This window comes from Syngnathoides biaculeatus, chromosome 1, assembly GCF_019802595.1.
Source record: "Syngnathoides biaculeatus isolate LvHL_M chromosome 1, ASM1980259v1, whole genome shotgun sequence".
NCBI lineage: Eukaryota > Metazoa > Chordata > Actinopteri > Syngnathiformes > Syngnathidae > Syngnathoides > Syngnathoides biaculeatus.
The window spans coordinates 11,104,480-11,124,924 of NC_084640.1; the positions used below are offsets into that span (position 1 = coordinate 11,104,480).

The following is a 20,445-nucleotide window of genomic DNA, read 5'->3' on the forward strand; positions in this document are numbered from 1 at the left end:
AGGGAGATGGAGGTGAGGGAAAGCCGGATGGATATCGGAGCACGAGCAAGGGAAGGGAAGAAAGGATCCACTGGGAGAAAGCAGCGAGCAGCAGCAGGAGGAGGAGGAGGAGGAGAGGAGGAGGAGGAGGAGGAGGAGGAGGATTAAAAACCCACAGAGATGAAACGCGCATGTGTGAGCTCGTGTGTGTGTGTGTGTGTGTGTGTGTGTGTGTGTGTGCGTGTGTGAGGAAGCACAACAAAACGTCGCAGTAGCTGAGGCGGTGCAGCAGCGATAGTTACTGAGGTGCAGTTCTTAGGTCGCAGGTAAATCCCCTCCGTCCGTCTCCATCTCGTCATTCAAATGCAAGCATTTTTTTCTCCAATTTGCATTCATGTCATCATTGTGGCTCGTGCGTACATTCTGCAGCCGTACGTTTTGTCCTGTCCTATTTCGGGAACACCATCGCGTGGTGGATGTTTATTCAAATTTCGTGGAAGTAGTTTTAGTGGGGAAGGACTTTTGCGAAATAGTTTGGGGGAATTAGTAATCCGAGGACAGAATCACAACAGAAATGTACAAATGTGCTGATTATTATTATTATTTTTTTATTAGTGCGAGCGTTTGTGGCGAGTTGTCACGGGTTTCTCTGTGTACGTGTGGGCGGCTGCGTGTGCGTGGGTGTGTGGGATCCATGTTTTTACTGCATAGGCTATAGAAAACTGCGTCACCTCATGGATTTTTCTCCCCTCCTTCCCCCCACCCCCTCCCCATCATCCTTTCTGTCATCTGTCTCCTCTCTCTGGATTACCTCCAACCTCCGCCCGCCTCCAGCGAGGAGGTCTGTAAACATGGCTTCACGGTCATCGTGGACATGCGCGGTTCCAAGTGGGACAGCATCAAGCCTCTTCTGAAGATCCTGCAGGAGTCGTTCCCGTCGTGCATCCACGTTGCGCTAATCATCAAGCCCGACAACTTCTGGCAAAAGCAGAGGACTAATTTTGGCAGCTCAAAGTTTGAGTTTGAGGTAAGCCCCCCCCCAATTGGAACTGATGGTACAACAACTATACAATGTTGCTGTTGGAGTTTTACACAGAACTTCTGGCATATCGCCACTCATCATTCGCACCCTAGCAGACTTTTGAGCGTTATTTCTCAATTTAGAATCGCACGGTTTCATTGTGGTGCTGTATTTTACGGCAACATGGTCCGCACCACTGAGTTTAACTAGAAGACATGCAGCATAATTAACAGTGAGAAGAGGCAGAAAATGTCCCCTACTAAATTGTGGCAATAATCTGTTCCCACTGAGTAGAGAGTACAAGCCTGTAGTAGTGTTGGATGATCTGTTGGTATGTGTGACTGCTCCTTGTGTTGGCAGAAAAGTGTGTGTCATTGTCTATTGAAATACCAAAATCTTCAAGCAAAGCATATCTTTTTTTGCAACAAGAGCAATGGTAACATCTTATTGGGTGTGAACTGTAAGGAAGAAAGTGAAAATAGGTGCCAAGTAATATTTAAAAGTGGGTGTTGATAAGTTTAACTGTGTTATTTGAGCATGTATATTTATACCACACACACCTATGGAATGGTGGCGTTTATTTTAAGTGAGTCATAACTAGTCATGAAATAAGTTTTAATGCCTTTTAGCTTTTTCAGGAAAAGTGTGCTTTCTGAAAGTGAAATACGCTTGGTGCAGAAACTGCTTGGCAAGAAGAAATGCCTTGCCAAGAATAGTTTGGGTTGAGAGATTTAATCTTGGTTAGTTTTTTGCAGTTGGGCTTGCAGGCTGGTGGCTGAAGGTGTGCGTGTGGCGCTGATCCACATCAGGATTGGTTCTCGAGGCTTGGCAGTGGTCTGTTGTAGTTAAATATGCCTTTCTCCTCTTTATAATTTCAGTTCATTCTGTTTGAGCTGAGCTCTTATTGTTCACTGCCACCACGCACTCACTGACTCCTGTTGTCCCACGCCAGTATCGAATTTTTTTTTTTTTTTTTTTTTTTTTTGGAGTGGCCATTACACACAAGCTGCCATTTGAGCACTAAAGTTACACTCACTTTGCTTCTATGCATTACATAAACCTTTATTTTGATCCATTTGTTAATCACACGCGTCCATGTGCGGCGGGAGGAATGCACAAGCCACCTTTCCTTCCTCACATGCTCACAAATCAATTAACCTGAGAACAATCGCCACATTACACACTACCATTACCCCCCCCCCTCCCTGCGCATCGGTCGGCCCTCAGCGAGCTATGGTGCCTTGCTTCTCTGTCCATGTGTGTGGGGGTGTTGTGCGGAGGTGGCGGCTTTGCAGAAAACGTGTTGAGATGCTCAAGGCTTCTCCTCGTTCTCGTGTGCAAAAATGTGGTTGTCAGATGCGATTGTTGCCTTGTAAGCTGTTATGTCGTGTTTGTAGATGATCATGAGGCGGGGCATGGGGGTGAATGAGTCGCGAGGGGTCCTCGGTTTGAAGCCACACTGTGCTGCTGGCTGACATAATTGGAGGAAAACCAAGTGTTCAAGTCAACTGCTAAATGCTTAATGAGTTGGCGCCATGTGCTGCGGAGATCAGTTAAGAATCTCACTAATTCTGCTCCGTTAGGATCTCGTATTTGTAGTTTAGGGGAGGTAAATGTTGAGGTTCAGAGCGCTAATTAAAGAGTTCTCATTTGAGAGGATTTGCCCAAGCAATTTGCACCCATTTGTCTGAAACAATGATAAGCCTTCTTTGACTCGGCTTCAACAGCTCTGTCTTTTTCCCCAGACCACCATGGTGTCACTAGAGGGTCTGACGAAGGTGGTAGACCCCTCCCAGCTGACGTCGGACTTTGACGGCAGCCTGGACTACAACCACGAAGAGTGGATCGAGGTGAGAAGCCTGAAAGGACTTTACAGGAGGTTTTTCGGCAGAGGTGGGAGTAAGGCAGATACAAGTTTCAAGCAAGTCTAGTCGAGTCCCTGCTCAATTTTTGTGGAGTCAAGTCCTAAAATCTTACCCAGTCGCAACATGCATTCACACATTAGCCACTTTGTACCCAGTATTGGTACTTGCTGTAGCTGTTAGCTGCACTACAACTAACACAAGCGCACAGAGCCATATTTTCCCGTTTGTGTGTAAGTCTTATTTTTACGTGCGTTGTCAAGGTGCGCAGCTTCCCTCGTAATGTCTTCTGACAACACCCCACACTGAGCAAATATGTGCTCATGGCTTCTAGCCAAGCAAGTCTGAAGTCCTTCAAATTGCTGACTCGAAACAAGTGATGGGACTCGAGTCCCACACCTCTGGATTTTGTCCATCGTATTGGCATTGTTGTCTTCCCTTGCAGGTCCGCGTGGCGTTCGAGGAGTTCTCCGGTCACGCCACGCAGATGCTCGCCCGGCTGGAGGAGATGCAGGAAACGGTGTCGCGTAAGGACTTTCCCCAAGACCTGGAGGGAGCACGCAGGATGATAGAAGAGCACGCCACGCTAAAGAAAAAGGTCATCAAAGCGCCCATTGAGGAACTGGACACAGAAGGACAGAGGTTGGTAACCACAGTACGCGATATAATTATGATGATGTTCATTGGATTATATCACAATGTTTTTGCTCAGAAGTGTCAATTCTAATTGCACGCAATTGTAGTAGAACCCATTTGGGTTAATAGTTCATTTGTGGCATTTCACTCTCTATCCAGGTTACTGCAGCGGATCCAGAGCAGCGAGCCCTCGTCCAACCGCAACGGGAGCAGCAGCGGCACAAACAGCAGCGGTAGTGGTGGCGGCGGCGGCGGCGGTGGAGTGTGCAATGCCGACACGCAGGGCCTGGCGCCGCGCATCACCCAGCTGCTGGACAAGCTGCACTCCACCCGGCAGCACCTCCACCAGGCCTGGCACGTCCGCAAGCTCCAGCTCGACCAGTGCTTCCAGCTCCGCCTCTTCGAGCAGGACGCCGAAAAGGTCGGTTGGTCGGTATTTCAGGGGGCGTCGCTCTGTGTGAGCGGTGATGCGGCGGTAATGCGGAACAACAGCGGCCGATCACTGCGGGGCACGCAATATAAACACAACCTAATTATGGCCGCAGTGAATTGATTTGCTTTGTGTGTGCCGAGTGTGTGGTAGAGGAAGGGTATGTGAGATGTGCTTATGGAAAGTGACTTCTCATGGAGTTAATATTAGCAATATGGTATCACGTAATACCAGAACCCATGCATCACTTCGACAAATTTGAGGTGATATTAGCATATTGTCAGAATAGCTCTCTTGAAATGAACCTTTGCAACCAACAATCTGGCGACGAGTAAACAAGAGTTAGTGCATCAACAATTAGCAGAATAAATGTTGTAGATTCACTGTCGATAACTAGCTAACTAGCATGGCTGATCTCGGATTGCTTCCGCGCTGACAATACGTCACAAAGCGGAGAACAGCAAAGATTTCACCTAATGAAAGGCTCTTAGCTACATATTATCAGGCAAAGTGCCTTTGATGGGCTAATGGAAATTAACATCAATGTTACAGTAATTATAAACCTTCAAACAACTGCTACTTTAACACACATGGCGCAGCAACACAAAACAATCATAAATTACCCCCAGGCACTTATTCTCTCTGTTGTCTTGGAACATTGATGATTGCTGGCGTTCAGTTGCAGACCATAGACCATGCCTCTTCTTTTTAGTCTCTTAGCGGCGCGTGAAAGGTAAACGGCGATGTGGCACCATCGTAGGGTTGCGCTAACTTCGCAAATACTTAGCCTCATACTTGACAGATGATAAAAGCCACTTTACAAAATAAGACAGAATGAGGCAAAAGTACAAGATCTGTCGCAACGCGAGTGGAATTCTAAAAAAAATAAAAAATAAAAATAAAAACTGTTTGCAGTGCCACAGATAGCTGCTGTCTTGGATACACTGCAGGAGCTTGTTGCTAGGACACCATAGGCCACCAGTTGTTCTGTAGAAGAGGCTACACTTTTGCCACTCTCATTTCTCTGCATGCTGACCTGGATAGATGACAGCTCTGCACATGGCTTCAGTTCACCAAGCACCTGCCCTGCTTGTTTTCCACCTGCTTCACAATGATTTTTTTTTTTTTTTAATTTATATATTTGTGTGTGTGTGTTTGTTCTGTTTCGCCCTGCCCTGTGCCGCAGATGTTTGACTGGATCATGCACAACAAGGGTTTGTTCCTGGCAGGCTACACAGAGATTGGCAACAACCACCCGCACGCAGTGGAGCTGCAAACCCAACACAACCACTTTGCTATGAACTGCATGGTAAGACACGTACATTTACTCACCAATCACTTCCATTTCCAGCATGCTGTTCATTGTATCTGTAGTATCTCTTTTCTGTACTGCTTGTCCTCATTATACCTGGTGACTTTGGACAAGAGGTGCAGGGTACACCCTGGATTGGTCACCAGCCAATCGCAGGACTTGTTCACACTCACATTTACACGTCAGGATAATTTAATGTCTTCAATGAACCTAGCATGCACGTCTTTAAAATTGTTGGAAACTAGTACCTGGAAAATGAACCACACAGGAAGATCTGGGGTTGGATTTGAGCTCAGAACTGAGAGGCAGACCTATAATAAGTTCCTCATGTTGCTTCCTCCAAAGTCAAACAGCCTCAAAATTGGATATTTTTGAGAAAATGTGGATGAGATATCTTCCTTATAAGACAATACATTTTTATTTAGAAGCATGTCAAATATATGACTCAATGCACTTGCGTAGCGTTGCTCAGTGCTCATCTTCGGGGTATTCGAAGTACATAATGTGACTGTATTTCAATTCTACTGATTTCATTTTACAGTGGTAAACTAGTATGACTGTTAACAATGTAAAGCTTTATCTTCAAACAAAGTCACTTGACTTTACTTGAGGACAACTTCTGCGAAACTTTCCCAGAACGGCTTGTGTTAGAGTTTGGAGGTTGTCCACGTATAAAAGAAGCCTCTATGTTTTGGAGTTAAAGCAGAGCTGCCTCTGTTTTCACGCACTTGATTTCACTTGGTATTATATAAGCATTATGAAACTGCTGAACCTCTGGAGATTCTCTCCACACTTGAGAAATGAAGGCGATGCACAATTTGAGCCGGAGAAGTTGTTGAGTGAATCCTTGCGCCTCGCAGAATGTCTACGTGAACATCAACCGCATCATGTCGGTGGGCAACCGGCTGCTGGAGTCGGGCCACTACGCCTCCCATCAGATCAAGCAGATATCGGGCCAGCTGGAGCAGGAGTGGAAGGCCTTCGCCGCTGCGTTGGACGAGCGCAGCACGCTGCTCGAGATGTCCGCCAGCTTCCACCAGAAGTGTGACCAGGTTTGGGAAACGCACTCCCAGTATTATTAAGGCAAATAGGAGTGATTGTGAACTTCAAAAACGATCACATATAAACCATTCGAACTCACATTCACATCTACGGACAATTTATAGAGCATGTTTTCAGACTGCAGATTCGGACTACACAAATAGAATCACGTTATGTGGAACTGCAGCAGTTTGCGAGAGATACGAACTAAGCCCTTGCCTATTGATGCCACAAGATAGCATCGAAAGATGTTTTATGACAAAATGAAAACCAAAAAATGAATGAAAATGCCACACCAAAACAGTGATTGCACCCAAAAATGTAGACTGGGGTTGCTTTTCAATCAGTAACGTAGGCTAATATGAGAAGTACACTGGATTTCTTGTCTGATGTAAAATTTACCTATAACCAGTAATAAAATGTCAATTATTAGTTGTTATTTTGAAGACAAAAAAAACCAAGTGAAGTGTTGTTTACTGTCTAAAAACTGCTTTGTAAGAAGAAATTGGCTTTGTAGGGAAAAAAAAAGTATATTTATATTTGATTTTGGTTCCACCGCATTTGCATGCATTTACATCCAATGTTTGCAGGTTCTGCTCGTTAGTCGCACTATAGTCCGAGCCGTGACCGAAAACCCAAATGGGGATGCGAGCGGTTGACCTTCCCCGACCGAGAACAATCCTGTAATGCAAGCCACTCTTTTATGTTGGTGAATAGAAAGAGAAATTATTCTGCCCTAATCTCTTCCATTTGAAGATCTAGTCATCTATCTTGCCTTCATCATGATAACGATGTTTAAAATGCTCTCGCTCTAAGAAGGTCACATGCTGTTTCTCCTCTCATATTAGGGGTGAAGAAATTTTTGTCACTCGGACGATGAGCATCCGTAATTAATTTTGTGTTCAAAAACATACATAGCAACTGTAAAAAAAAAAAAAATGTAAACCCGTTTTACTAACATTTAACAACGCTTCATGCAGTATATGAGCAATGTGGACTCGTGGTGTAAGGCGTGCGGCGAAGTGGATTTACCCTCGGAGCTTCAGGACCTTGAAGATGCCATTCACCACCACCAAGGCTTGTATGAGCACATAACCGCTGCCTACTCGGAGGTGAGATGCCACACCGTCAGGTCCTCAGGTTTGGATGGTTTGAAACCACGTTGAAAGTGTTTTTTTGGGGGGGGATCCTAGGTGAGTCAGGATGGTAAAGCCCTGTTAGACAAACTGCAGCGACCGCTCACGCCGGGCAGCGCCGACTCACTGACGGCTTCGGCCAACTACTCCAAGGCGGTGCATCACGTCTTGGACATAATCCACGAGGTGCTGCATCACCAGAGGCAGCTGGAGAACATCTGGCAGCACCGCAAGGTCCGCCTGCACCAGCGGCTGCAGCTCTGCGTCTTCCAGCAGGATGTCCAGCAGGTACGCACCACTCTACTTTTTAGTCATTTCTTTGCCTCAGATGTTTGATTTATTTGTCATTAAGAAAACTGCAATTTCATTTTATAATTTCATTTTGATGGTTATCAGAATGATTACACAAGCCAAATGTGTTGTTTTAACAAGTATTTATCAAACAAGTACTGAAATAATCATCTCGTCACAATTCTTTCACAAGTTGACATACACAGTGTGGCATAGTTGAAGGAATTAAAGACAAAAACACAAATCGTATGTAACAGGATCAAGCTTTATGCATATTTGACTGGCAAAAATCCAATATTACAAAGAGGGTCGTTCTGATTGAACCAAAAAGTACAAAGTTGTTGTAGCTGGGATTGGATTCATTCTGACAAAAAAAATGATTTATCAACAAAATGAACACTTGTGAAGACACACACACATTGACATTCTTTCATTTGTGTGTGGCGCTCCTCGGGAAGTGTGAAAAACAACGTTGCATTTGTAAAAAATGCTAATATGTTCCTCCAGTAAAAGGTCTCAAGCGCAAGTGATGCGTGATAAGATACGTAAAAGATCCAGTATGATAATGCGCATATGGACTGTCCAAAAATATCGGGTATCCTGCGATGTGTTGACATGGCAACTGTTGCCGTGGAGAGTGCATGCAGATGCTGTGAAGCACCAAGTGAGATGCTCGGCAGATATGATTGGAATAATGGCTGCAGTGCTTCTTTAAGGGCTTGCCGTTGCATTGATTCTCTCGTTGTCATTTCAGGTGTTGGACTGGATTGAGAACCACGGTGAGGCCTTCCTCAGCAAGCACACAGGTGTGGGCAAGTCCCTCCATCGAGCCCGAGCCCTCCAGAAACGACACGAAGATTTTGAGGAGGTGGCCCAGGTAGAGCTGTTACCTTTAACCCCCACGTTTTTATGTTAAATGCCACAGTGTGTTGTTACATCGCAGGTGGATAAAATCAGAGGCGTATATTTTATGACTAAGTGTGGTAGCAAAAGCCTCATTTGTCTGCCTTGGGGATTTATCAAATATGAGTCCCAAGTTTAGAGACTTTTTTTTTTTTTTTTTTTTTTGTCTTCCCACAGTAAACACAGTGAAACATCTGTTCATGAACAGTTTCCAAATAACATTTTCAAACAAATGCTTCATTTCAAATGCTTCATTTCATGTACTGTGTTACAGTAGCGACTGACAAACTTGGAATTAATTAGAAAGAAAACTGTGTTGCACTATGTTCAAATTATGTTTATTATTAAGGAAAAAGACTGCATGATGTATTTCAAATTCCTTTTTTTTTTTTTTTTTTTTTCTTACCCCAAATGGTTTGGCTGAGATCAATCCAGAGCATCAATTGTCTTTGAAGCATCACGTCATCAAATTACCACCAAATTACACACACAATAAAAAGATGCAGCTTTCACGTGTACGACTGGAATGTGACAGATGAGTCAAAATCTAAGAAGCTTTCTTCAAGACAAATGTTCGGAAGTCATCAGCTCACAAAAAAAAAAAGGACTTGGTTGTGTAATTTCACACTTTGGTAGACAGGCACTTCAGAGACCCAAATAGCTGTGGAGAAGCCATCATGGAGAACATTTTTCATAATTTGAGCTGCTTGGTGTGCGACAACATTAAAAGTATTCTTGTATATGCCATTGCTGTTAATTATATGATCCATTGGTGCTTTGATAATCTGTCACTTTTGTCACTACACTAAATGACTCAACATCTCTCAGTATTTTCATCCTATCAAATATACTCAACTTCTCCCAATGTGTGTGTGTGTGTGTGTGTCCCCCTTTTTGTGTAGAACACTTACACCAATGCAGACAAGCTGCTGGAGGCGGCCGAGCAGTTGGCCCAGACGGGAGAGTGCGACCCGGAGGAGATCTACCAGGCCGCCCACCAGCTCGAAGACCGGATCCAGGACTTTGTTCGCCGCGTGGAACAGCGCAAAGTCCTGCTGGACATGTCTGTCGCCTTCCACACGCACGTCAAAGAGGTGGGCTGAAGCGTGGAGGGGAATAGTCGGTTGGTGATGTAATGCCGAAGTGGATGGTGGGCTGCATGTGGAGAGGTTTTTACACTGCAGAGGCAGATCATTAATACACTTGATTGTGTTGCGATAGCATAAGATTAGTCACGGAGGGATACTCTGTATGGATGGCAAGACAAACAAGAATGACATTTCATAGAAGCCTGACAGTCCCGATTTGGATTAGCACTAAAAATTGTACACCTTCAGAGATACCCGTACAGGTTACATCCTCACCCATTTGCAAAATGCCGAGTGTGAAAAGAGGTGGTACAGTACCCACTTTTGAAATTCACATTTTTTTTGACAGATACTGTGTATAATGGCAAATAATTTGAGTCAAGAACAAAATGTGAAAACTAAAGCAGAGTTGCAAAGGTACAGAAAGAAGAACAAATGTTTATGGGGGGTGAGAGGAAGGGAGGAATTTTAAGCAAAAAGCAGGTTTGAGGTAAAAAAGGAAGGCACAAAGAAAGGTAGCTGAAGAAGAAGGATGTAAGAAAGGATGTAAACATCTAAGGATAGAATGGGGGTGGCACGGTGGATCAGCTGGTAAAAGCGTTGGCCTCACAGTTCTGAGGTCCTGGGTTGAATCCCGGACCCGGCTGCGTGGGTTTTCTCCGGGCACTCCGGTTTCCTCCCACATCCCAAAAACATGCAACATTAATTGGACACTCCAAATTGCCCCCAGCTGTGATTATGAGTGCAGCTGTTTGTCTCGTTGTGCCCTGCGATTGGCTGGCGACCAATTCAGGGTGTACCCCGCCTCCTGCCCGTTGACAGCTGGGATAGGCTCCAGCACTCCCCACGACCCTCGTGAGGATAAGCGGTGAAGAAAATGGATGGATGGATGGATAGAATGGCAAGGAAGGAAAATAGGTCATAATGAAGGAAAGTCAAGAAATAAGGTCGAAAAGTATGTTTCAGTAAAGGGAGGGATAAATGCTAGGATAAATAACAATGAATGGCAGAATAAAAAAAGCAACCAAAGGAAAGGAAGGGGCCAAGAACAAAAAGGAAAAAGCTGTTCATGTATGACAATATAAAACCAGTATCGTTTAATATGTAAAACTGATCTCCATTGATCCTCGCCCGCTTTGGTAGCTGTGGACGTGGCTGGAGGAGCTCCAGAAGGAGCTGCTGGACGACGTGTACGCAGAGTCGGTGGAAGCCGTCCAAGACCTGAACAAGCGCTTCGGGCAGCAGCAGCAGACCACGCTCCAGGTCACCGTCAACGTCATCAAGGAGGGCGAGGACCTCATCCAGCAGCTCAGGTAGCCGCGATGGACGGTCAGAATTGTCCGAAGAAATGGAGAAAGTATTCAGGAAAAGGAATAGACACTGTAAATAGTGTGGAATAAAAAAAGAGGATTGGAGGAGGAGGAGGAGGAGGAGGAGGAGGAGGAGGAGAGGCGTTTGCAGTTGACCCTTTCTTAGCCTGCATTTCTGTTTTCATACAGAGGAGGTTCCTCTTCCTCCCTTCTCATCCTCCCATCTCTTCTTTCTCTTTGCTTTTTTTCCCCTCTCATTTGCTCTGTTCATCACCCCCCCGTCCCCGGTGTGATGGCTCCACTGTGTATTACGTAACCGCTGTTAAAAGTGCACATCTAATTGTGCGGCAGTTCCTCCACACATCTCCCATGGAAGCGAGTGTGTGGGAGTGTTGTGATTATCCTTCAAACAAATCAGTTGTCACCTTTCTTGCTCTTGTTTTGCCTTTTTTGTTCAGTGATTGCGTGTTGGGGTTTTTTTTTTGTAACAAATGAAGATTGCACGGTAATTTTTTTTTTTTTTTTTTTACGCAAAGTGTCAATATTCAAGCACGAAGTACATGAAAAATGGGGAAATTCTATGGAATGGAATTTTTAAAAATGAGCATTGCTTTATTTTTTTATTACTGCTGTCATTTCCTTTAGAAGGTGGTAGGCAGGTGACTATTAAAGTCATCTGCACATTTTTGTAAATAGTTTTTCGGGACAACATCCCTACAAATGACATTTTATCATAATGTTAAGTACTGTACAGCTTGTATACGTGTACATTTACTGTCTCTTCAAAATAACTTGGAACAGCCATTTAGTGTCCTAAACATAGGCAGCAAAAGTGCGTACACCCCTTAAGAGGAAGTGTCAAAAAATATTGCCGATATTTTGTTTGTCCGGTGGCTCTCATTGCTTTCCAGCACTGAGCTCGCATTGTCAACAAGAGAGAGACCGGAAGAGTCACAGAAGTGGATGAGTAATAATTAAGACAGCTGTTATAAATGTTACCATTCAGATTGCACGTACATTGAAAGGCATTCTGAAATTATGCAACCCAAAAGCGCCAACATTGCGAACATTTAGTGAGTACAGAAGTGAACACGTTTGTCGTATGCACACCTTTTTTTTTTTGTGTCTGGCATTGGCAGGGACTCGGCTATCTCGAGCAACAAAACGCCGCACAACAGCTCCATCAACCACATCGAGAGCGTGCTGCAGCAGCTGGACGAAGCTCAGGCCCAAATGGAGGAGCTCTTCCAGGAGAGGAAGATCAAACTGGAGCTCTTCCTCCAGCTGCGCATTTTCGAGAGAGACGCCATTGATGTGAGACTCCTGCAAATGCCCGTCTGTCGGCCGTCCCGTGTCGTTTTGATATCACGTCGCTCTCGTCCCTTAGATTATCTCCGACCTGGAGTCGTGGAATGAGGAGCTGACGGGTCAAATGAACGATTTTGACACGGAGGACCTGACTGTGGCCGAGCAGAGACTGCAGCATCACGCCGACAAGGCCTTGACCATGAACAACCTCACCTTCGATGTCATCCACCAGGGACAGGAGCTGCTTCAGTGCGTTAATGAAGTGCAGGCCTCCGGTAAGTCCCTTGAAAAGAAAAACAACGACACGAGTTGGCTTGTCACACGCAAACTCGAGGCTAGGAGCTGGAGCCACGGCAGAGCATGTTTGTGTTGTGTTGGAGTTCAATATTGACACTGCGGAGGTGTTTGGAGGGTCATATTCGGTCAGTGTTTGTGATGAGAGGCACCCACGCAAAGTATAAAAATTCACCTGTGAGCTTGCATGTTAATGGCTGCATCGCTGGTTTGGAACTTGCGGACATTAAACAGAAGCTTTGTCTAACGCTAAGCTTTCAATGGCAATGTCTAAATAACTGAGCATAATGTAGCACTGTGTTGTACTGCGTCAAACATTTATAGTGGTCCATAGATTTTATTTTTTTCTTGTGGCTGAACACAAGGCATTTTATTTTAGAATGATTGTGTGTTTGGAAGAGTATTGTGCTGGAAATGTGATTTTTCTTGTTTTGAAATGACCTATGTTGAAGTGCCATTGTGTATTCAACAACATTTTTGCTGTTTTTGGTTTTGTCCTATCCCCCAGATATCGTGTTGGAAGGGAATAAATATTTATAAACATATCATAAACACCTGGAGAGTTCGTTCCTAAGCGAGATTTTGGACATTGGAGTAGACTACGAGGATGCATTTGTACTTTATGATCCGTTTTGACAGCTCACCCGCCGTGATCACATGACTGTTGTTCCTTCAGGCGTCGTCAATCTTTCACAAGGCTGACAACGAATCGGTCCTTACCAGCTCTTTAAATTTTCAATGAGAATGTTGATCGGGTGTACCCTAGATAGGACTTGACAACACAATATGCACAATGTAATTAATTGCATGTTAAATCTGGGACGTGACATGATTGCTTCTGTTGCATGTCAAAAAGTATATTTCATAGCGGTCAGCGTACATCTACCCGTGTTGTTCCTCCAGGCGTCGAGCTGCTGTGTGACCGCGATGTGGACATGGCGACCCGCGTCCAGGACCTGCTTGAGTTCCTCCACGAGAAGCAGCAGGAGCTGGACTTGGCAGCCGAGCAGCACCGCAGGCACTTGGAGCAGTGCGTCCAACTGAGACACCTGCAGGCTGAGGTCAAACAGGTAAGAACTTAAGAAGTCTCCATTTCTCCACTGTGTCATGTTTTCAGGTTCTACTTTATGGAGGTGTTTAATGGTATTTTTTTTGTTTGTTTTCTTTGCAGGTTCTGGGTTGGATTCGTAATGGCGAGTCCATGCTAAACGCAGGGCTCATCACAGCCAGCTCCCTGCAGGAAGCTGAGCAGCTACAGAGGGAACACGAACAGTTTCAGCACGCCATTGAGGTTCTGTTTGTCTTATGCTGTGTTTTCCCAACTTTGATTGACCTAATATACATTTTACTTTCTTTTTTTTTAAATTACACAACACTCCCCCAAACATGTCACAAAAAGTCGAAAGTTTATAAAATAGCTTTTTAGGCTGGATCAATCACAAAATAGTGCATGCAAAATCTTGGAGGAAGTGAATCACTGTATATAACATGTGCCTATCTTGTGGAAGAGTATTTCATACTGAATGTCTCCATCCATTCTTGGCATGATTTGATGAACAAAGACCAATTCAGTTGAAATCGGATCCTTTTTCTCACATCACACTGGTTGGGAATCGCTGGTCTATCGAACTACTTCTCGTCTCCATCATTGGTTGCTCATCCATTGTTTGTTCTACTTCCCGCTTGCAGAAGACCCACCAGAGCGCCCTGCAGGTTCAGCAGAAGGCCGAGGCTCTGCTGCAGGCCAACCACTATGACATGGACCTGATCAGGGACTGTGCCGAGAGCGTGGCGTGCCACTGGCAGCAGCTCATGCTCAAAATGGAGGACAGACTCAAGCTGGTCAATGCCTCCGTGGCTTTCTACAAAACCTCGGAACAAGTAGGACATGCTATTTGCATTTAATTACAGAGCCGTTTGAATTGTCCATCCTTGATTGTGATTTTTATTGTTGGAAATTGTCTCAGCCTTGGTAGGTTGTGTTTATGGTGCTTAAAAAAAAAAAAAAAAAAACACTTGAGTGATATTCTCCATGATAGGAGGGAAATAGTCACAACATTGACTTAACTTCCTCCTGGCAGGTGTGCAGTGTGTTGGAGAGCCTGGAGCAGGAGTATAAAAGGGAGGAGGACTGGTGCGGAGGAGCGGACAAACTTGGCCCCAACTGCGAGACGGACCATGTGACCCCCATGATCAGTAAACACCTGGAGCAGAAGGAAGCCTTCCTCAAGGTTGAAATGACACCACGGAAGATACACACCAAGTTCTGATGTTACAACTCTGAGCTCACATTTTTTCGTCAAACAGGCGTGCACTCTGGCCAGGAGAAACGCGGACGTCTTCCTCAAGTACATGCACAGGAACAGCGTCAACATGCCGGGAATGTTGAGTCACGTCAAAGCACCGGAGCAGCAAGTTAAAAGTCAGTCTGGCAGATGCAATTTGACGGCATTAAATGATCTCGATTAGCGATTCTCTTTCCTGTTCCCACGCAAGGGTGATGTGGAAAATGAAGAAACGTCTGAATGTAATAGTGTGATCAGCGATTGGTAGTAATTTTCCAAAATAATGAACAGATGAGACGGATCAGAAATGTAACGGACAGATAATTAAAAACATTAGCCTAAATGAATTGATTTACATTAAGTGTAACAGAGTATCTTGTGCATCAAGATAGTGCATGGATCTAATAGATAAACTACCATAATATAATGGGGATGCATAATATTTTACATTTTTATTCTCTTCATGCATTAAATTGCGTTGTTTTGATAAGGTGTAACCCCAGTTACTTGTTTTGGAGTGTATTATCTTTCTTATCGATTGGGTATTACTTTATTTTCACAGACATCCTCAATGAGCTGCTGCAGAGAGAAAATCGCGTCCTCCATTTCTGGACCATGAGGAAGCGGCGACTGGACCAGTGTCAGCAGTATGTGGTGTTTGAACGCAGTGCCAAACAGGTGAGAGCGTTTAAAAAAAAAAAAAAAAAAAGTCTTACTGCCTGGGCCAAAAGTGGTGAACAAAAAGATTCCGTGTTTTGTGTGTTTTCAGGCTCTTGAGTGGATTCACGATACAGGTGAGTTTTACCTGTCCACCCACACCTCCACCGGCTCGAGCATCCACCACACGCAGGAGCTGTTGAAGGAACATGAGGACTTCCACATTACCGCCAAGGTGGGTTCTATGTCACTCTGGCCTCGACGCGTGGATGCGGCACGTGTGCAAAACGCTCTCTCTCGGCCCTCCGCAGCAAACCAAGGAGCGCGTGAAGCTGCTCATCCAGCTGGCGGACGGCTTCTGCGACAAAGGTCACAGCCACGCCGGCGAGATCAAGAAATGGGTGACGGCCGTGGACAAGCGCTACCGGGACTTCTCCCTGCGAATGGACAAATACCGCTGCAGCCTGGAGAAAGCCTTGGGCATCTCGTCCGACTCCAACAAGGCTGTGAGTCCATGCACGCTCCATCGACCAGCATGAGCGTGCAGTGACTTTATAATCCACCCGTTTCTTGTATCACGGGATTGGGGGAAAAAAAAAATACTATCGTACAGGGTAAAACAGGTTTAAGCCAAAAAAAATGACATTACCTCTCTCTTCATTTATCAGAGTAAGGATCTCCAACTGGACATCATTCCTGCCACAGCTCCGGGCTCGGACGTCAAACTGAGGGACGCCGCCCATGAGCTCAATGAGGAGAAACGCAAGTCTGCGCGCAGAAAAGAGTACGTGGCCAGTTACACCGTTAAAAAAACACAATTTAACAGACCAGGTTCTGCTTTATTAATTCTAACTTCAGCTCCTCTAGTGGATTGTGATTTAGGTATTCGTCGTTGGCTACTGAATTCATGATGAAGTCATTGCAAAGGCACATACATAATGCATTTGCGTGATTTAACGTGTACTTTGTTGGGTCAGCTCAGTAACACACTGCAACACACACACACAGGAAGGACGTGTGTGTCATTGTGAGCCTTATAAATCACCATTCCTATGTCTATCATCTCCAGCTGCTTTATGACCGTGCTTTATAACCTCGGAACATATTTTATTCAACTAAAATGTTCAGCGTTCATTAGGGCGAATGGGCAAAGCTGATGGGATTTGGCAGTGAATGGCTGAGATCATTGCCATCAATCTGACCTTGTTTACGCTTTTGTTAAGGTTCATCATGGCGGAGCTGATTCAGACGGAGAAGGCGTACGTGCGAGACTTGCGGGAGTGCATGGACGTAAGTTTCACTTCTGTTTGCACGGGTGAAAAGAAAGAAACAAACAAACAAACAAACAAAAAGTACATCTTTATGTGGCATGACGCAGACTTACCTGTGGGAGATGACCAGCGGGGTGGAGGAGATCCCTCCGGGAATCGTCAACAAGGAGCACATCATCTTTGGAAACATGCAAGATCTTTATGAATTCCACCATAAGTAAGCATCAGAAGTGACTTGTGTTTTTTAATATGGGATCTGCATTCACTCAACATAAAAAGGTGGTGGTGGTGGTGGTGGGGGGGTGATAGTTATCGGTGGTGTTTTAGCACCTCCTAGTGTTGCATTAGCTCTCTAATATTTCAGACCGTAATAAAAGTCCGGATGCATTTGCTTATGCTATTGAATGAGAAGGTGTGTCCAAACTTTTGACTGCTACTGTATGCACCTCACTTTTTAAATTCAAAATGTTTTGTGGAGATTTTAATTTAGTTTCTTGTCTTCTGTTTTCAGCATCTTTCTCAAAGAGCTGGAGAAATATGAACAGTTGCCTGAAGATGTTGGCCATTGCTTTGTCACATGGGTATGCATCACTTTCTCACTGACGATACTGAGTAATAACCTGCAAAGAACGATAATCTTTTATGGGTTTGTGTTTTTATAGGCTGATAAATTCCAGATGTACGTGAATTACTGCAAGAACAAGCCAGACTCCACTCAGCTCATCCTGGAGCATGCTGGGAACTATTTTGATGTAACTTAAATGTCACAGTGCTCACGATGATACTTCACTGCATATTTTTTTTGTATTATCTTACCTTGTTTTCTCTTTCTGCGGGTTTAACAGGAAATTCAGCAAAGGCACCGACTGGCCAACTCGATCTCTTCCTATCTAATTAAGCCTGTGCAGAGAATCACAAAATATCAGCTCCTGCTCAAGGTAACCCTAAAAAAAAAAAAAAAAAAAAGGTTTTACCTCTCGAACATACTGCAAATAAAACTCATAAAAACTCAACTTTTAAAACAGAATTTTTGAAGTATTTCTGTGGGCCTGTTCTTAGTCTTGCTTGCAGTTTTCCAAGTATGAGTCAATGCTTGCTTGCTTCAAGCCATTTGACACTCCCAATTGAAGTTTGAAGAGAATTAGAATTATTTAAATTAACAAAAAAAAATTATAGACTCCAAACCCTTTCATTTCAGGTTCACTGTATTGCGTTGTTACAGTGTACTTACTGTATTTGTGCTATTTTTAGGAGCTGCTGACATGCTGCGAAGAAGGCAAAGGCGAGATCAAGGACGGCCTGGAAGTGATGCTCAGCGTTCCCAAGAGAGCCAACGACGCCATGCACCTCTCGATGCTGGAAGGTAACTTGAACACGCAGCGTTTGCGGCGGAATTTTGCTCACCTGCCTCCTCTCCCTTCCTCCAGGTTTTGACGAGAACATCGAGTCGCAGGGCGAGCTCATCCTGCAGGAGTCCTTCCAGGTGTGGGATCCAAAGACGCTGATCCGCAAGGGCCGAGAGCGACACCTCTTCCTCTTCGAGATGTCCCTCGTCTTCAGCAAGGAGGTCAAGGACTCCAACGGCCGGAGCAAATACATCTACAAAAGCAAACTCTTTGTGAGTCCTCCTTGACACGCTTTTTCCATCCATGCGACATTCCTAGTAACCATGATCAGTCCGCTTTCTCCCCAGACCTCCGAGTTAGGGGTGACGGAGCACGTTGAGGGAGACCCTTGCAAGTTTGCTCTTTGGGTGGGACGCACACCGACGTCAGACAACAAGATTGTTTTAAAGGTAAGACGCTCTTCCTCACCAAAACCTCCCTCAAAGTTTAACCCATCTGGGTTTTCCGCACACTGTTCTAACATTAGGTGACATTTTTGTTTATCCTCTGGATTCCATTCTGGACATTTTTGTCCACCTCACTCCCCCTTTGTTGCTGTGGTAGTTCAAATGTAGTGATTGTAATATTATTTTGTCATTTTCAATTTTGAAATACCTTATATCTATAGTATCTGTGGACACTTTTGGCACGAAAAAGCACATGAATATATATTTTTTAAATTTCCTATTGACTGAATTGCAATTATTCGGTAAAATCAGAATTTAGATTTTTTTTTTTTTAAAGTAATAGCTCAAATGTTCACAGAAGATTAAAAATCAAGTCATAATAACATCCCTTGAACTAAATGGTTGGATTTTACACCCAGTAAATTGCATTGAAGATTAAACATGATTTCTACGTGATCATTGTGTTAAACAATCTTCATTGCTCTGTCCTTGGTTTCAATTTACCTCCTTTAACTTTTTGCTGTCCAGTCATTCGCTTAAGACGTCTGCTTTCTTTGCATGAGCGGCTTCAAAGTCATTGCTAACTTCTCCGTCGTCACAATGCCCACCTCAGCCCATCTTTTCACTTTCTGCACCTCCGTTGAGCCTCCGCTTCGATCGTGCTTTGTTAGTGCACGCGTATGTAAATTTGGGGCTGTGTTATCTGTGGATGTTTGTCTCGTTGTGGGCTGACGCGCTTCCACCAACGCTGCTGACACTTGCTCGACTTCTCAACGCCTACAATCTGGCTGCACGCTGTAGTTTAGAAGCAACAACTCAACTTTTTTATCGATTTGACCAAGACTTTCAGTGTCATTTTTTTAAAATCACTTTCCTCTGGTTCCTAAGTGTCGGAAAGGTTGAGATTTATGTCAGTGTTTGGAAGAGCATGAAGCTGCATAAACTTCCTGCTGAATAACAAAATTCTGTTACTAACCGCTATATAGTACTATGTGCAATGTTAACAAGATGTCATCACTAACTACACATTTACCAGCAATAGAGAATATAATACACATAATTAGGCTGCACTGTAATAGCAGGTTGTCAGTGTTGTGAATTTTTTTTTTTTTATAATGTTAGTCCCATTTTGTAAGAAAAGATGTACCCTCTTGTACGACAAAACCAATGAAATTGTCTATTTCATATTTCAAATTTAAAGCTAAGTCAGGGATCCAAACACGGAGCGATGGTGAGTACAAAATATCCCGCAACACAGCCCTTCAACTTCTCACAAGTCTGAAAGTACAACTCAAAAGCGCCTCGAATGAAGTGGCTTCTAACAGTCTGATTGGGGAAAAAAAAAAAGGATAAAAGATGAATAAACATTCAAGAAGTGCGATAGAGTACTAAAAAATGCTTTTTCCCCCCACACAGCACACAATATTTACTTTCTTCAGCATAGATAACGGTAAAAATTATAATAACTAGAGGAGAATATCATACATCAACTCAAACTCCAGCTGTTAAGAGAGGCTGAAGTGCTTTGTTCAGACTTGTGGGAAAGACCGAGTGAAACCATTCTCAAAAGTTGTTTTCCAAGTAGCCATAATATGGACTGTCCCCCGACTCGGCAGGCCTCCAACATCGAGAACAAGCAGGACTGGATTAAGCACATCAGGGAAGTGATCCAGGAACGCACCATCCACTTGAGAGGGGCACTTAAGGAACCCATCCATATTCCCAAAGCCAGCGCTGCCAAGCACCACAAGGGCCGAAGGTAAACTTTTATACTCGCCGTCCCGTCCGTCTTTTAGGTTAGGTATGGTGCACCATCGCATGAAGGCAAT

At 44.3% G+C, this 20,445-nt stretch overlaps 1 protein-coding gene across 3 annotated transcripts in view; it reads left to right on the forward strand.

Moving 5' to 3' along the window:
* LOC133498719 (triple functional domain protein) overlaps positions 1-20,445 on the forward strand; it is a 58,762-nt gene that overhangs the window by 21,909 nt on the left and 16,408 nt on the right. For 2 of the 3 annotated variants that reach the window (XM_061815870.1, XM_061815871.1), the window contains exons 5-35: positions 814-1,006; positions 2,746-2,850; positions 3,308-3,504; positions 3,658-3,919; positions 5,115-5,237; positions 6,101-6,292; positions 7,262-7,393; positions 7,475-7,705; positions 8,463-8,585; positions 9,514-9,705; positions 10,843-11,012; positions 12,149-12,323; positions 12,397-12,592; positions 13,515-13,681; positions 13,783-13,902; positions 14,301-14,492; positions 14,693-14,842; positions 14,919-15,033; positions 15,459-15,574; positions 15,666-15,788; positions 15,865-16,059; positions 16,222-16,337; positions 16,777-16,843; positions 16,932-17,041; positions 17,336-17,405; positions 17,487-17,576; positions 17,670-17,762; positions 18,076-18,187; positions 18,252-18,442; positions 18,518-18,619; positions 20,233-20,375. In XM_061815870.1, the coding sequence (XP_061671854.1) occupies positions 814-1,006; positions 2,746-2,850; positions 3,308-3,504; positions 3,658-3,919; positions 5,115-5,237; positions 6,101-6,292; positions 7,262-7,393; positions 7,475-7,705; positions 8,463-8,585; positions 9,514-9,705; positions 10,843-11,012; positions 12,149-12,323; positions 12,397-12,592; positions 13,515-13,681; positions 13,783-13,902; positions 14,301-14,492; positions 14,693-14,842; positions 14,919-15,033; positions 15,459-15,574; positions 15,666-15,788; positions 15,865-16,059; positions 16,222-16,337; positions 16,777-16,843; positions 16,932-17,041; positions 17,336-17,405; positions 17,487-17,576; positions 17,670-17,762; positions 18,076-18,187; positions 18,252-18,442; positions 18,518-18,619; positions 20,233-20,375 (4,563 nt within the window). Of the gene's footprint in view, positions 1-813; positions 1,007-2,745; positions 2,851-3,307; positions 3,505-3,657; positions 3,920-5,114; positions 5,238-6,100; positions 6,293-7,261; positions 7,394-7,474; positions 7,706-8,462; positions 8,586-9,513; positions 9,706-10,842; positions 11,013-12,148; positions 12,324-12,396; positions 12,593-13,514; positions 13,682-13,782; positions 13,903-14,300; positions 14,493-14,692; positions 14,843-14,918; positions 15,034-15,458; positions 15,575-15,665; positions 15,789-15,864; positions 16,060-16,221; positions 16,338-16,776; positions 16,844-16,931; positions 17,042-17,335; positions 17,406-17,486; positions 17,577-17,669; positions 17,763-18,075; positions 18,188-18,251; positions 18,443-18,517; positions 18,620-19,817; positions 19,848-20,232; positions 20,376-20,445 lie in introns of all 3 variants that reach the window. The other variant, XM_061815869.1, reaches the window with a different exon arrangement.